The 16,913-nt window shown below is 41.5% G+C and overlaps 1 protein-coding gene across 7 annotated transcripts in view; it reads right to left on the bottom strand.

Moving 5' to 3' along the window:
* The window catches only part of NUP93 (nucleoporin 93), a 103,291-nt gene that overhangs the window by 25,554 nt on the left and 60,824 nt on the right, over positions 1-16,913 (bottom strand). For 5 of the 7 annotated variants that reach the window (XM_042918628.1, XM_042918629.1, XM_042918632.1 and 2 more), the window contains 2 exons: positions 10,183-10,245; positions 5,018-5,146 (listed from right to left, as the gene is read on the bottom strand). In XM_042918628.1, the coding sequence (XP_042774562.1) occupies positions 5,018-5,146; positions 10,183-10,245 (192 nt within the window). Of the gene's footprint in view, positions 1-5,017; positions 5,147-7,086; positions 7,146-10,182; positions 10,246-16,913 lie in introns of all 7 variants that reach the window. The other 2 variants (XM_042918634.1, XM_042918633.1) reach the window with 2 other exon arrangements.

The following is a 16,913-nucleotide window of genomic DNA, read 5'->3' as shown; positions in this document are numbered from 1 at the left end:
CTCCAGATATAAATAAACTCTTTTCCCAAGAAGGGCACATTCTAGTTAGGGAGGAAGGAATGTAACTAGCATTCCCAGCAAAAGAAGTATGGAGTTAAAACACATACACACACACACACACACACATAAAATTGCCAAGTGGAATGTCTGGTTTTACATAAGCAAAATGGAACTAAAGTGATTAATTCACAATAGCTGGCTATAAAATCTGTACACAGAAGCCTAGTACTACTAGGAAGAAAAATACCAACTGGGGACCAGAGGACCCAGGTTCTAAATGCAATCTAACTGCCTGACCTTTGGTAATGACATCTAACTTCTTTGGAGCCTCATTCTTCACGGACAAAGTGGGAAGAATACTTGGGCCATTTAAATAATGAAACCTGTGGGGCGCCTGGGTGGTGCAGTCGGTTAAGCGTCCAACTTCAGCCAGGTCACGATCTCTTCAGCCAGGTCACGATCTCGCGGTCCGTGAGTTCGAGCCCCGCGTCAGGCTCTGGGCTGATGGCTCGGAGCCTGGAGCCTGTTTCCGATTCTGTGTCTCCCTCTCTCTCTGCCCCTCCCCCATTCATGCTCTGTCTCTCTCTGTCCCAAAAATAAATAAAAAACGTTGAAAAAAATTTAAAAAATAAATAAATAAATAAATAATGAAACCTGTCGAGCCACTAAAAAATGGCAGACACCTACATGTACTAACCTAGAAAAGCCTCCAAAATAAGTTTAAAAAAATCAAAACATAATGATAAGTTGTAGACTTTAATATATAAAATTGTGTCATTTATGGAATACACTGATACTGATCAGATGAACGTACGTGGACCAATGTGCACATGGATGCGTGAGAGGGAACTGGCAGGGACAGCACATGCACCGCTGTCGGAGGTTACATTTGCGCGGGAGGAGGGAGGGGGTGGCAGAGTTCTCAAAAGTGTATCCATACACTTCTACCACTAGCATACTGTGCAAGGAGGTGCTCAGGTATGATACAGCATGATGTTAAAATGAAAGGTCTCTTTGAATGTTTTTAATGTTTATTTATTTTTGAGAGAGAGCAAGCACAAGTGGGGGAGGGGCAGAGAGAGACAGGGGGAGACACAGAATCCAAAGAAGGCTCCAGGCTCTGAGCTGTCAGTGCACAGCCTGACACACAGCTGGAACCCATGAACTGCGAGATCATGACCCGAGCTGAAGTCAGACACTTAACCAACAGAACCACCCAGGTGCCCCAGGGCCCGTTTGGATTTTTTAAACTTCTTTTTGAAAGAACCGCAGAGCGCTTTCTATACTTGAAATCCTATTCAAATTCTGATATGTGAAACAAATCCCTCCCCCACCTCCCGGCCCCAGGAAACTACCAGGGAGTCATAAAACACAGTTTGAAATCATGCAGTCTGGAGTTTTCCAATTAAACTCTGTTGGTCTCTACTTTACTGTACTGCATTGAATCTTAATATATCATCTATTATTAAGACATGTTATTTATGCACCACCAGGAAAGAAAAAATGTTGTCAACTAAATTATGACACTGGATTTAAGACACACCCTGATTTCAGAGACGTTAAAATGTAGAAGAGTTCTGTGACCGGGAATTGAACAAATTTGGTATTAAGTCCGTTATCAAAACGAGACATTATATTCAACACACAGTGTTCGCACATCACGGTGTGAAATGTTACCTTCACTATCTGCAGTTAAGCTACAACTTAGCATCTCAATGGAGCCTGTTGCTTGCTAGGCTCAGTCATTTCCCAGACAATACATTACAGACCCATCTACCGACTATGTCTAAAACCAACACAGGCACTAGACTGTACAGAAGTTAGATAAAAGTTGACTTTTAAAAATACTGTTTTAAAAGTTGGCTAAGATACACCAAGGATTCCCAACACTGCTCAAACCCCATGTGCTGTCATGCAAGCAGTGTAGCACTGGGGGTGTTCTTCCTCCCACTAACCACATGCAAGTATAGCACAGGGATTCCAAAAGCCTCTTCCTTGCTTCAAAGCACATGTGTTCTCTCTCTTTTTTTTTTTTTTGTAATGTTTATTTATTTTGAGAGACAAGAGAGACAGAAAGGAAGAGAGAGAATCCCAAGCAGGCTCTGTGCTGCCAGCACAGAACCCCACGCCAGGCTCGATCTCACAAACCATGAGATCATGACCTGAGCTGAAATCAAGAGTCAGACGCTTAACCAACTGAGCCACCCAGGCACCCCACATTCCTGGAGATACTTTATAAACCAAGGGAAATCCCTAAAAAGGGAAAAATCCATATTGAAATGATTAAAATAAACTTAATGTGCAGCTTACCAAACACTAACACCCACTATAAAGACTGCTGGGATGTGCTGCGTGCACATTCTCTGCCATTCCGGGCAAGGCACCGTACTGTGCACATGCTCTACATTCCTTAGGACACTTCTTCCTGAGAAGCCATCTATAATAAGGACCCCCAAGCCCGGGAATTCCAAAGCCTATCTCTGGCCTTCATACCATGAAGACTCTATAAATAGGGTAGAGGAAAATGTCTGCCCAAATGGAGACGTACATCACCTTTCTATCATCTTGAAGAAAATTGCAAGGGAGAAGCCTGTAGAAATGGTTAAATTTTAAAAACACCCCCCCTCCCCCCCAAAAAAGTGTGGCAAGGGTATGGGACAAATGGAATTCTCACATACTGCTGGTGGGAGGGTACATCAATACAACCATTATGGAAAACCGTCTGGCAGGACCTACCAAAGCTGAATATCCTCTGACCCAGCAATTCCCCTCTTAGCTGTACCCAACAGAGATGCAAACATACGTTCACCAAAAGAAACCTCCAAGATCGTTCACAATAGCACTATTCATAAAGGCAAAGAACCAGAAACTATCCAAATGTCCATCAACCCAAGAACAGATAAATAGATTGTAGTTATACTACTCAGCCATGAGAATGAACGGCCCACAACTACATGCAACAATATACAGAATGTCAAGCAAAAGAGGCCAGGAACAAGAGCATATGCTGTATGACTTCATTTACATAAAGCTCAAAAAAACAAGCAAAATTAAACTATGATGTTAGAAGTCAGGACAGTGGTTCCGTTGGTGGTGCTGAGAGGCAGTGACTGGAAAGGCACACAAGGAGGGTTGTTGGGGTGCTGGTAGTCATCTGTTTCTTCATCTGGGTCTGTGCCATTTGTGATAATTCACCAAACTGCATACTTATAATGTGCACACTTTTCTGTATATATATTATACTTCAGGAAAGAAGTTCAAAAGAACAGCAACAAATAAAACCTAGAAGGTTCCAGAAAATGGCAATTCCCTAGGTAATCTGAAGAGAGAACCATCTGCATCCCTTGCCAGCTTTTACAGCAAAGCTATCCATTCTGCTAGCTGTCACAATAGAGAACAGCAAAAGTATCGATAACTTTCTTCCAAGGGGACTGGAGGTCAAGGAAGAGAATTCTTCTAAATAGACTAACCTATTTTTAAGAAAAGAGCAATCAAAAAAGAACATCTCATTAGCAGCTTATAATTACTTCCAAATCCCAATACAGACCACAACCTATTAACACCATTTTAAAAATTGAAGTTTATAAAACCATGAGCTGTTCTACTTATCTATTCAGACTCACAAGAAATAGAGAATGAAACATTAGGCTGACCAAGGGTTTTACACATTAATTCTTTCCCGAAGACTCTGATCTTAGTCTTTGAAGTCTTTGAGTGCAAGAAATGTGGAACAGGGTCCTTAATGAGTAATTTCCTAACACAAAGGTCTTTAGCATTTATTTGGGGGCTAACTTCATGGAAAAAACTGGTTTTTAAGTCAGGAACAGATGTGTAGATATGGGATGTATACAGTCATTACCCCGTAGGCATGATAAACTGCCAAGCCACTCACCTTAAACTCAGACTTGAACAGAATGATGGTGTGGAGCCAATACTCCTGAGCCTAACCAGTATATTACATGTCTCTCTGACCCTCAGGTGTCCTCTCTCTTGTGAGAAATGAATGCTAGCTAGCCGTGAAACAAACTGTAGGAAAAAGATTTACCAGGAAGCATTGGTAACATTACTTGAAATGTCTTACATGGTAATTTTTACATTATACTTTTGAATCTGCACCTCTAAGTCATCTGAAACTACTTTTTTTTATAACAATAGTAAGGAATGGCCATTATGGGTCAGTTGCTCACATTATTACACAACTGAATCTGAAGTTTTTGATCTGAGCGAGTGAAAAAATGGAATTGCCATTTGTAGAGAGGATAAACTCTGTGGGGAGAGAAGGCTGGCATGGAAAGGGAGGTGGCGGGCAGTTGCTATCATGACTCGGGTACAGACACGTTTAGCTTGAGATGGCCATGAAACATGCTAGCAGAACCAAGAGGCCACCAGATAAATGAGTCCGGGGTTGGCGGCTGCAAGGTAAATCTGAGTCTTCGGCATAGAAATGGTATTTAAAGCTACATGCCCAGATGAGATCAACAGGGCAGTGACTGAGGGAGAAAGAGCAGGTCAGGGATTGAGTCCCAGACACTCCAAACATCTACAGGTCAAGGGGTCAGAAAAATTCAGCAAAGGACACTGAGCAGAAACAGCCAGACATGCTGAAGGAAATACCAGCAAATGTGGGCATCCTGGAGGCCAAGTGAAGACAGTGTCTCCAGGGGGAAGATAGTGATCACCTGTGCCAAGACTGCCAGTAGTCTAGCAGACAAGCACTCCTCGACGTCACATTTTTATTGGTGGTGGTTTATCTTTTTTTTTTTTTAATTTTTTAACGTTTATTCATGTTTTGAGAGGAGAGAGAAAGAGAGAGAGAGAGAATGAGAACGGAAGGGGAAGAGAGAGAGGGAGACACAGAATCCCAAGCAGGCTCCAGGCTCTGAGCTGTCAGCACAGAGCCCAACGTGCGGCTCGAACCCACGAACTGCAAGATCATGACCTGAGCCGAAGTGGGACGCTCAACCGACTGAGCCACCCAGGCGCCCCGGCAGTGGCTTATCCTTTGGGCTCAACCTACCTCACTTTCTTGAGTAAAGTCCAGCGCATCTTCTCCTGATGCCAGCAGTGTGTGGAGGATTCGCTGTTTCACTTGCTCCCACTCAACCAGCATGGACTCCCGATGGTACTCCTCGGCCATGCCAAAGGTCTGTCAGAGAGGAACAGAGGGAGATGACCCCAACAGGAAAACAACACAGTTTCCTTTAAAGTTCAACAGAAACTCAAAAGTCCCTCAGATTCTCATCTTTCCATAAGTAGAGCAAAAAAAGCAATCTACTTTAAAAAAATTATCCTTAGCGTCTAACACGTTAAAGAGATTGTTTTAATCGTGGTAAAATACACGCACAAATTTACCTCTTAACCATTTTTGAGTGTACGGTTCAGGATATTAGTACGTTCGGACTGTCGTGTAGTCACTACCACCGTAAAACTCCACAACTCCTTTCATCTTGCAAAACTGAAATCCTGTCCCCAATTCAACACTAACTCTCCATTTTCTCTTTCCCCCAGCCCCTGGGAACCACCACTTTCCATCTCTAGAACTTCAACTACTTCTCGGTACCTCATTTAAGTGGAATCATGCAATGTTTGCCTTTCTGTGATTGGCTTACTCCCTTCAGTATAATGTCCTCAAGGGTCATCCGTGCTATACAGCGTATGCAGAATTTCCTTCCTTTTTAAGGCTGAGTAATATTCCATTGTATGTGCATGCCATATTTTGTTCATCCAGCTGTCCATGCACACTTGAGCTGCTTCCACCTTTTGGTTACTGTGAGTAATGTTGCTATAAACATGGATGTACAGATCTCTCTTCAAGCTCCTGCTTTCAGTTCTTTGGGGTATATACCCAGAGGTGGAATTGCTGGATCACATGGTAATTCTATGTTTACTTTTTTGATGGACCTCCACGTATCCAGAGGATGCATCATTTTATATTCCCACCAACAATGCACAAAGGCTCCAGTTTCTCTACACCCTTGCCTCTTTGCCAACGCTTACTATTTTCTGGACTTTTTTTTTTTTTTTTTTTTTTTTTTTGACCGTAGCCATCCTAATGGGTGTGAGTTGTTATCTCATGGTTTTGATTTACATTTCCCTAATGACTAGCAATGTTGAACATCTTTTCATTCGCTCATTAAGATAAATATATATTTTAAACCTTTGAAATAAGGCTACATATTACAATTGTCACAGTTTAAACTGAAGTATTTTTAATTGGATTATATAAATCCATGGTTTTTAATAAGCATCTAAGAAAAGACAAAAACTAAAGATTCTCCCAGTGTCTTTATTTTTTTTAGAGACAGTAATATTTTCATATAAGGAGGCAAATCAGTAAAACAAAAACAGAGCCTTCTACAACCAGGTTTCCTACCACTGTGCTCAAAGTCACTACTGAAATGTCTGGCAAACCTCACTCCTGTCTAGTGGTGATACAGCAGGTTGTTGCCAAAACAAAGGTGCTCAGAAAGAAAAGGAGAAAGAAAGAAAAGAAAAGAAAAGAAAAGAAAAGAAAAGAAAAGAAAAGAAAAGAAAAGAAAGAAAGAAAGGAGAAAGAAAGACAAAAAAGAAGGGAGGGAGGGAAGGAAGAAGACAAAACAAAACCTTTTGAAGAGATCAGTGAAAGCAACTTCTAGACACACTAAATCATGACCTAAGTTCTTAGTCTATTATTCTTTAATTGGCAGACCATGTCTCCCATCAGCTTAAGCCCACTTTTCAAAAAGCCATTTCATTTGCTATCAGATTGGCATCTAATTAGGCAGCACCAAGGGAATGAGTATTAGCGATGCCTATTTTATTTTTGGCAACACATAATTTATACTGATAATCCCCATATACATGAGCTCTGGGAAACTGCTAGAAAAATCACATACACTCTTCCTACCAATGGGATGTTTGAGTATGGACCAATATTTATCAAAATGTGAAAGAGGTAGATACCACACACACACACACACACACACACAAATGATTAGGAAGAAGGCTGGCATATCCTGCAAGTCTGATTTTGGTCCATTTATCAATGAAACTCTTCTCTAATATGTATTCTAAAGACACAGGAGAAATTATAATCATAAACTTTACAGTCTTCCACCTGGCTTGCTTCTTGCTGCAGTCAGGCAGAAGGAACCATTCCAGTCAGCCTAGAGTGAAAAAATATCCAAGGAAAAAATCACTTTCTCTCGTTACATTAGTGAACTGAAATATGAGAGCTCCACATTTTGAAGAGAGAGAAGTACGCTGGAACAGAAAGGCGGTGGCAGGGTAAGAGAAGGGGTGATTTCCCTAGAGGATAACCAGAAATCATGCACAAGTGAACTGCAATTTCTTCTCAACTCTTCCCACTTAGTGGTCAAACCAACAACTCCCTCAGCGGTGAGCCTCTCCCAGCAACGGAAAATGAAGGGTGATGTGGCACGAGGACCAGAGCAGGCAGAAATAAGGAGGTGGGGGAAGGCTGACGGACCGTACAGCTTTCTGAGCTTGCAACAGGTGAGGCACTAAGCTGTGGTATTGACCCAGGACACCAGACTGATGCAAGAGTTCTTCTTAAGGATAAGCCCTCTGGCTGATAAAGAAAGGCAGAATAGTAAAAGCAGCTGAAGAAAACAGACAATATACTACCCAGAGACCCTGTTGATAAGGACGGTGGGGACACACTTCCAGCACCATTTAAGGGTCAGAGTGACCCTTAATGGGAATTAAGAGTGGGAATTAAGCAATACCTATTCATCAGGCTGCCCACCTACGTGCCAAGAACTCCTGTTTCAAGAACACAGGGAAGTCCTTTGAAAACTGGCAGTTTTCTGGGCTCAAATCCTCAGATACATCTGAGCAGTGTGCCAGGCTACTCATTCAGAAACAGCACCACAACTTGAATGAACAGCACTGTGGTTCCATTCATCATTAGTGTGATAAGGAGCTTCCAATAAAAATAAATGGCCCAACATTAAAATTCTCTTCCTTTGACCATGCAACCTCCAGCTTATCTTAATTACATTAGAGCTAATGAACATTGAATTTGTGGGCTAATCAGGAATGATCAGCCACCCATCTGCCCTATTCCAGCCTATTCCCTTTAGACCCACATCTGAACCACTGGATTAGGTACAAAGAAGAGTGTCAACCAGAAGAGCTAGTGAGAGAGGATCGACAGAGCTACTAACTGACAACTAAGAGAAGGACAGTGAGGGTCTGAGACAAAGTGAAAGGTAGGGAACAGTAGGGACAAGAAGGAAAGAAATCCAAGGGAAGAGAAAAGGAATAACCTCAAAGGCTGTGCGGATGTGTAAAAATTAAAAGGAAGGAAAGACAAACCACAGAAAATGACAGAGCAGTGGAGAAATTATAAATTAAATTGGAATCTTTCACATTACGTGTGTAAATCTCTTTGCACACAGTTAAGAAAGGAAGGCAGGAAGAGAACTGGGCAACTGAATTAAAAACAGGTGGAGAGCACTCGAACCCCAATTTCATAAAGGGAAGAGGGCAATATGCTTTGACTTCACACCCGTTTATTATTGAGCTGTTGCTGGCTTTTAGAAACTCTACATATGTTCTGATAATGTTGTTCTGTTTTTGCTGGGATGCACCAAATGGAAAAAGATAGGACACATTTGTGGATTTGTAGCTTGTTTTCTTGGCATTTCAGCAGGACATTGGCAAGTTATTCAAACATGAAATTACCACCAAAATGCCAGGAAGCTGCTCACCTTTTGTTTGAAAATAATTCTTGCTCAGTGGTTAGCCTCTTGGTGTCCAGAGAGGTGAAAGGTCTCCCCCCATGCCGGCCCCCAACACCGGAACATCTCCCTCACAAATACATATGCACACATTTTGCACTGTGGTATGTCACTTAAATGTTTTGGCTGGCTGCACATTTAGTCTCAGTATGGCACAACGTTCAGAGGCTGCCAATTCCAGAAACACATTCCGCAGGGTAAATGGATTAATAAGGCTCAGTGGCATTTGACAATCCTAATTTAATTTCATTGGTTCTCTACAGCAGGAGAATCAATGTTGGTGAGTAACTCACTGAAGTGTGAACAAGAAAAAGCATTAAAAAAATTTTTTTTTTTCAAATCTGAATCAAGTGAATTCCTCTATTTCCAGGGATAAATACTATTGCCAAAAATATACTTAATAAAATTTTAGGGATTTTTTACTCTGATAATTAAAATTTTCGGTCATTTAAAGAAATGACTTCGGAACATCTTCTTATAAATTAGAGCTGGCAAGCTCCCCTGCTGCCCTATCTCACTCACGTCAGCCCTCCTGAGACATTTCCACCTGCAAAGAACATTTTAATGAAGCACACTGAGAAGCGTTATGTTTTCTTTATTATTTTTTTAAACGACATAAATAATACATAAACATATTTTACTTGATAAGAGTTATAAAGTAAACAGCAAAACGGAGGTTTTCCCTTCACCCCTATTCACTTTTGCCAAGACAGCCACCGTTGGCAGACTGGCATGAACCCTTCCAGCCTCCTTCCGGGGAAGAGCTGCATTTTTAGAACCAAGTTCACATGACTGCTAACCTTCCTCCTCCCTCCGTAAAGGACTCCAGTGGCCTAAAAAATCTCTCACTCCATAATGGGATGTTTTGGAGAGATTTTGTTCTTTTAATTCTTGTCAGAAAAAAATGGAGATAACACATGTTAGTAAACAATCTTGGAGTATCTTGAGGGAATGCCTGATGAAAAGTATTGCTGCTCTCACCGACTTAGTTATCATCCTTTGGAGCACCAAGCTCCAAGCCTTTTTTTTTAAGAGCTTGGGGAAATTGTTAATATAAAAGGTAACACAGAAAGTCAAACTGTATGATAAAAAAAAAGGAAAAGAAACAAAGGAAAATTATTGATGGTCATACCTGCTTTTCTGAACTGCTGATTCAGTAGAAATCAAAATACCACTTATACTGCAATAAATGAATTGTCTGACCCTTCCACTTCAGGATTAATTTAATAATTAACTGGCGAATCTATGTTTCAGATGCATTTCAGTTACTAAATACACACACAGATACAAGCATCGTATCTTCCTCCAACTCCCTAGAACTCCCTCTGGTGAATTAACTAAGTAGGAGAGCTGGGTCTAGGACACAAGCTGCAGCTTCCAGAACCTGTACTGCGGGTATACACTATGCCCTCACAGTTCAGCTAGGGCCGTTTCTTACCCTCTTCCGAGACTCTTCAATGGCAGACAGCAGGGCATTGTCCTTCTCATTCTTCAGGAAACCCTAGGAAAGGGGGGGAAAATGACACAACTGAGGTTAAAATTAACCTTCAAGTAATCAAAAAAGTATACTGTAGGGGGAAAAAATAACTATAAGGATATGTACTATCCTGTCCACCTTCACCCTGACAGAAATTTCTTAACTCAAAACCATCAGAACAGATGGTTTTTCCAGATGTTTCCTAGTTCCTTTCATTCTGGGAAGCACATGATGGCCGTTAGAAAGTAAAGTCCCCATGGAACAGTAGCATGAGTCCCCCGTCCTGTAAACATATCAAATGTGAATGAACAGTCAAGACTGCTCTTCAGTATTTCCGACCGGCCCACATTACAGATATAGCTTTACCTATGCGGCCGCTCACAGTGCTTCTTGGTCTAGATTTCTCTATTGCTTTCAATTCATTCTCCAGTTTCTTCCTACTGCAGTAGAAGCATCACCATTCATTCATCCAGGTGTTTTCCACTTGTCAATGGCTGGGATACCCTCCCCCCAAAATCTACACATTTCTTCTGGGGTTTTGCCATGTGTACTCCCTATCTCAGGTCTGATGATATCAGCTGCTTGTTTAATATGGGTGGGAGGAACAGAAGACAGTCCACAAGTCTGGTTAAATATGCACGGGGCTAAATGCCTACAAAACACAACCACACAGTAACACAATGCAGACCTAGTTTCAAATCATGGTGCCTCCATTTACTGATGGCATGTATTGTGCAAAGTCACCCAAACTCTCTATTACTCATATGTAAAATGAATATTAAATGAGATAATGCAATCAAGTGCTTGACTCAAGGTTTAATACATGTAGCTCTATTATTGGAATCAATTAGATTTAGATTTGTTGGTGACATCAAAGAGAGAAATGCCCAAAAATATGAACTCTCTGAGGGAACATAATACAGAGTAGAGTTAAGCTAAAGATTTTAAGATATGCTAAATTTAAAAAACCATTATTTAAGATATGCTAAATTTAAAAAATTTACTGTATGGTTAATTTTTTTTAAGTTTATTTATTTATTTATTTTGAGAGAGAGCAAGCGGACACAAGCTTGGGAGGGGCAGAGAGAGAAGGAGAGAGAATCCCAAGCAGGCCCTGCACTGTCAGCATGGAGCCCAATGCAGAGCTCGAACTCACGAACCACGAAATCATGTGCCAAAATCAAGAGTCAGACGCTTAACCTACTGAGCCACCCAAGCTCCCCATGGTTAATTTTTGGTCACCTATTATATTTTAACAACTATAACATTTTAATATATGTTATTCAAGCAGTCCCAGATATGAAGTTGCTGATTCTTATGGGGGGGGGGGGTGGAAACAGTGCGGGCTGGGGGGGGGGGGGAGAGGTACTATAGTTGGGCATATAAATTTAAATAAAATATTACTAATATTCTAGGTTTCCCTGATCTCTTACGTAGTCGCCCATGATTCTCCCACACCTGTCACACCCCAACCTGGCAATACATTGGAATGAACAAGGGTAATGGCCAGGAGCCCAGGAAATGCTCCTCTCATAGGCTGCTCTGGGCAGTCCCTGTGGCAGCTGAGGGCACAACATGAAGGCTGCTCCAAATACCTACGCTGCTATTTGGTGGTAGGGTGGGGTGGGGTGGGGTAGGGTGGGGTGGGGTGGGGTGGGGTGGGGAAAGGCATCGTCACTTGTTTGCTAATGCAGTGGCCTCACTAAACCAGAGCACATAAAGTTAGGACCCTGTGTGGTGCATTCAGAAGGAGGCAGCTTATCACCACATCCCTGCCTTTGGCCAGATGTGAGATGATGGGAAACCAGACACGAGATGATGGGGAGGATTTTAACAGATCCTTATACCCTTCCCAGCAAATGAATCAATTCAACAAACCTTTACTGTAATTTCCCTTTCACAAGCAGTCTTTACTGGCTAAAGTTAAAGGTTTTAGTATCACAGTTTATAAACAAAGCTATGGAATTGTCACTGAATGCTGCTCGCAAACAAAGAGTAGGCATAGACTGTGCTTTGCTGCACCTCTTCCCGGCTGCTGCTCTGGGAGGTGGACTGTCTACACAAGCCACCTCTGGGGTAGGGGGGTGACAACCACTGCCTAACCAGGCCTGGTGTCATTTTTTTTTCTTTTTAGTTGGGGTGGGAGGGGCTGTGCCCAGCACCCCGTGCTCCCTCTGGACTTCCTCTGCTCTTTCCAGTGACCAGCCCATCCGTCCAATTCCTTTAATGTAGCCACGTCCACATTTAACCCAGGTACGTGTACACACACACACACACACACACACACACACACACTCTTAAAACACAGATGCAAAGCAATAATCAGATACATTTGTTTAAAAGCAACATAATTTTCTGTAAGAAACACAATTCCAAATTTTCTAAGAGATGAAATGTCAAGTAGTAATGAATGAAAGAAAAACAGATGTTGCTTTAGGGGCAGATTATACTCCTCTTGAAAATATTCACTATAAACCTACATTCCAAAAGTCTCACTAATAAGTAAATCAACCACTTGTGCATGAGCATCACATTTTAGACATCATCTTCCTATGAACAAAGACCATGAGCCATTACATACCTCAACAACTGAGCTTTCTTCTATAGTGCAAACTAGACCCCCAAGATACGTAGATTTTGAATTTCAATTTTTAATCCTTTATTCCTCTCTAAAATGAAACACTAAAAAAAGGCTACATATCATATTTTATTTTCAAAAACAACACACTGGTGACCTATCTTTTGAAAAGAATCTTTAAAAGAATAATAATTTATGCAGTGGGAATAGTGCCGGGATCCGTGTGCCATCTAGTGGCAGTTACTTTCCTTTAAAGAACACACACCTCAAGGGAAAATAACAAATTAAAGAACTAGTCGGGCAGAAAAATACCTGCCTCAGCCCAAGTTTCGCACAGATCTCTCCCCTGACTTCCCTTTTCCACACGTTTCCTTTCCTTCCAATTCCTTCTGTGAGGCACCTCTAACACCTAGCATCCCAGAGACATGCCTTTAGAGCTCATCAGAGAATGGGCTTTCCGTAGGACTGAGAGCGTGAAGGGTGAACTGAAGGTGCCTTTTCTCATCGGGTGGGGCTCCCTGTTACAGAGAAGACCCTGGTCACCTCCCACTAAGATGCCAGTCATTTAGCTGTGACCCTCACAGCACCACATCCCTAACGCCCCCTCTTCTTGCCAACAAGCACTTTTTAATTGCTCAGAGTCTCCCATCTAACCGGTCTATTGCCAGCCCACTCAGTAAAAGAACACTCCACAAACATCTACCGGCCTGCTAAGTAAGATAACTACTCCTGACTTCCCCATCTGTATACTGCTCCTCACTGCCAGAGTCCTGGAAACTGACCCTCTTCTAACTGGCTCCTTGAATGCGTTTTGGTTTCAAGCTTTCTATAACATATAACAGCTCCCATTCAGCAAGCAACTAAGGGCCAGACGCTGCTCTAAGCAATGCAAAGACATTATGGCTAATCTTTTAACAATATGAAAAAACAGGCATGATCACTCCCCCCGCCCCCATCCACCCCTTCCCCATTTTACAGGTAAGAAACAGAATCTGAGCATTTAACTAACTGGACCACGGGACCCCAACAAGGATAAGGAAGAGGCAAAATTTAAACACAGTTGTCAAGAGACCAAATGTTACCAAGATACTTAGGGAATAGTACTTCTATTTATTCTATATTTTATTTTCTTCTAAATCAAGAAAATAAAGAAAAACTTCCTTTTCTTTCTAAACAGGTGGGAGTCCAAGAGGGAAGCAAAGTATCTTTAGTTTGTTTTCTTTGTCCCCTATTATTCCCCTTTACAAATGATGAGTTGAAGGCTCAGAGAATTCTGTTATACCAGTACAAGTAAAGGCGAACCCTTTCATGGCTATGGGGATGACGCCATGCTACGTGTGCATTACACATATCTGGGTCTAGTCCTTGCTCTTAACCCAATACTAAGCTATCTCTCGGGGCTGCCTAACTGGATCATACTTTAATGCAGGTCCTTAATTAATATAGGTTTAAACGTTGAAAGGGCCAAACGAGATGGTTTCTAGAGCTTCTATCAACCCTACAATGTTGTGGTTCCATATTATTTAGATCACCTAATTCGTTAGTAGCAAAGCCTGGACTTAGAAACCAAATTTTCTGACCCCTTTTCTACCTTTTTCCATCCTACCATACTGTCTCTATCACAGCAAATCAAGGTAGAATAAACATATTTTATGACTGAATATTTATTCATTTCTTCCCCTTATGTCACACAGTGAGGGGAAGAATGAGACAATAGATAAATATCAAGTTTGTGGCATTCCTTGAGAATGGTGTTTTTCAAAATGTGGGTCAGAACCGGTAAATGGGTCATGAAATCGATTAGCATTTTTTTTAATGAAATAAAATGCAACAGAGATATGTGGTATACGTAAACACTGTTTTGTGAAAGTTTCCTTTCAATTATATAGTTGAAAGCATTTATATGTATGAAGTGGGTCATGGTGTAAAATATAATGCTTCTAAGGATCACAGACAAAAAGCTGGAAATCATTGCTCTAGATGTCAACTCTATGGCGTCTCAAACTCTTATTACTGTTTATTGCTGTGGAACAATACACACTGTACAGCTGTCCAAGATCTCCAGCCACGTGTTCCATCTTTAACAGGGGAAGTGGGCTGCCCTGTAATGTATAAAGGTTTCTCCTGCTATTGAAAGTAGAACATACCTTTGAACCCTTTCGTAAGTTAAAAAGAAATAAAGCGAAGAAGCAATTACCATTAACACCTGTGCAAAAAATTCCGAGTTTTCCCAGACCCCAAAAATAAACTCTCTTAGGCTTTTCTGATACCTTGAGGCACATCTTGTTAATGGATGCACAAAATAAATCAAGAGAAAGCACAGATGCTCACAGACACAGTTCAAAGAGCTCTGGCGGCTGAGGCCGAGGCCGCGATGCCGGTGTGGCTCCCAGGGAAGGAGTCTGGTGATGCTGCTTTCGCCGCCACTGCCCAGTGCACGCTGCCTCTCTAACTGCTTGCTACAAAACAGATGCTGAAGGCTATTTTTGCTTTTCACCTTTTTCATAAAAACAAAAGTCCTCTTTGAATTTCTTTTGGTTAGCACACAGGTACTAATGTAGGTCTTTTATAAAAGCAAAGTGGCATAACACAAACTTTTGAAAAGCAAAGGACACCTGTACTAACCAAGAACCACCCAGAACATAACCGCAAGCTAAGCCAACTCTCCTAAAAAACGTGTGGTTACATCTCAGGTACCTGACAGCCGAACGAGCTTTGAAATGGCGCACGTTGGGAAAGACAGGCATGAAACGGCCTTATTTTTAGTCACCAGGCAGACTGGGTCTCAGAATACAAGTGGCAGCTAACTCCTACTGCAGAAGACGGGAGTGGGCACAGGGATGTTTTTGTCAAATGGCCAAATTCTCTTAGCTTATTTGCTTCCCAAAAGTGAGAACTGTGAGAAATAAGGGTCTCTGGGAGAAGAATTCTGGTGTCCATTTTAGCTAGGAAAGTAAGATGGCGAAAAGTGCTTCCCGTCTACAAGGAAGAAGTGCTCTGCCGGACAGTTACGTAAACAGTTTGAAATGAAGACTCTGAACACAGATTTCCTGGCCGTTAAAAAATTAAACAAAAAAGATACAATGATATGGCAAAAGCCGTATTTTACATGCTCCTTCCCCTTCAAAACACAAAAGACCATTCCGTGTCTCTTCCCCTTCAAAAGATCAACTGTCAACGGCAATCTACTCTGTCAAAAATTCAAAGTGAAGCCCCCACAGCAGGCCAGACTGCCTACGAGAAGGTATCTGACAAAAACACATAGTGAGTGCTGTAAAAGCCTTGTATCTTCTCTCATTTCATACAATGTACAAATTAATAGATCTGTAACCAATATTCCAAACCAAAATAATAACACAAGCAAGCAGTGACAGGAGAAAATGGTCACTGTGGATTAAAAAAACATTGCCAAGATACAAGCAACAGCTAAGAAGGTAATGAAACAAGGAAAAGAAAACTAAGCAGATCAAAAAATAAGCTTAACAGACGGAATCCTCAAGAGGGTCTGTTCCAAGATGGAAACCAGAATTCCAATAAGCACGGCAAGTAGCCATTACCTTTAGATAGTGAAACGGAGAAGTGTCTGATTTCTAAAAAGACAGGAGTGTGAGTTATACCCATTATCCTGCTTCTGCTCATTCTGAGTAAAATGCCTATTCCCTTAACCTCTCCTAAATTTCCCATCTTCCCAATTTCTGAACAAATGACCTCTTCTGAAACCTTCTCCTGGGTGAATTTTTTACAAAAGTAAAACTGCTACTGGAGGAGAAAGTGAGGAAGGACAAAGCAAGATGCTGTTTTCAGATGGGCACAACGGAAACCCTGCCAGTGCTCAGAGCCGCTGGGCCTATCAGATGGCGTGGACACGCTTTTCATTAGCTCCCTTGTGGTGCCCACGGAGAACGCCTCGAGGAATTTGCAGGTGCAAAGAGATGTTCATTACTGATAAAGCCTAAAAGATGAACAGAGAAATTTTTAAATTTAAACATTTTTAAAATCTGGGGGGATTTCATATGGTCTTATAGCATGTTTGGTAATTTCATCAGAGAAACATTTAACGCAATACAGTAAGAATACATAAAATGTCAGCCTAAAACGCCTAAGAGACGGTGAA

Source organism: Panthera leo, chromosome E2 (genome assembly GCF_018350215.1).
Source record: "Panthera leo isolate Ple1 chromosome E2, P.leo_Ple1_pat1.1, whole genome shotgun sequence".
Lineage (NCBI taxonomy): Eukaryota > Metazoa > Chordata > Mammalia > Carnivora > Felidae > Panthera > Panthera leo.
Note: the sequence above shows the minus strand (reverse complement) of the source record. Positions and strands in the feature narration are given on the sequence as shown.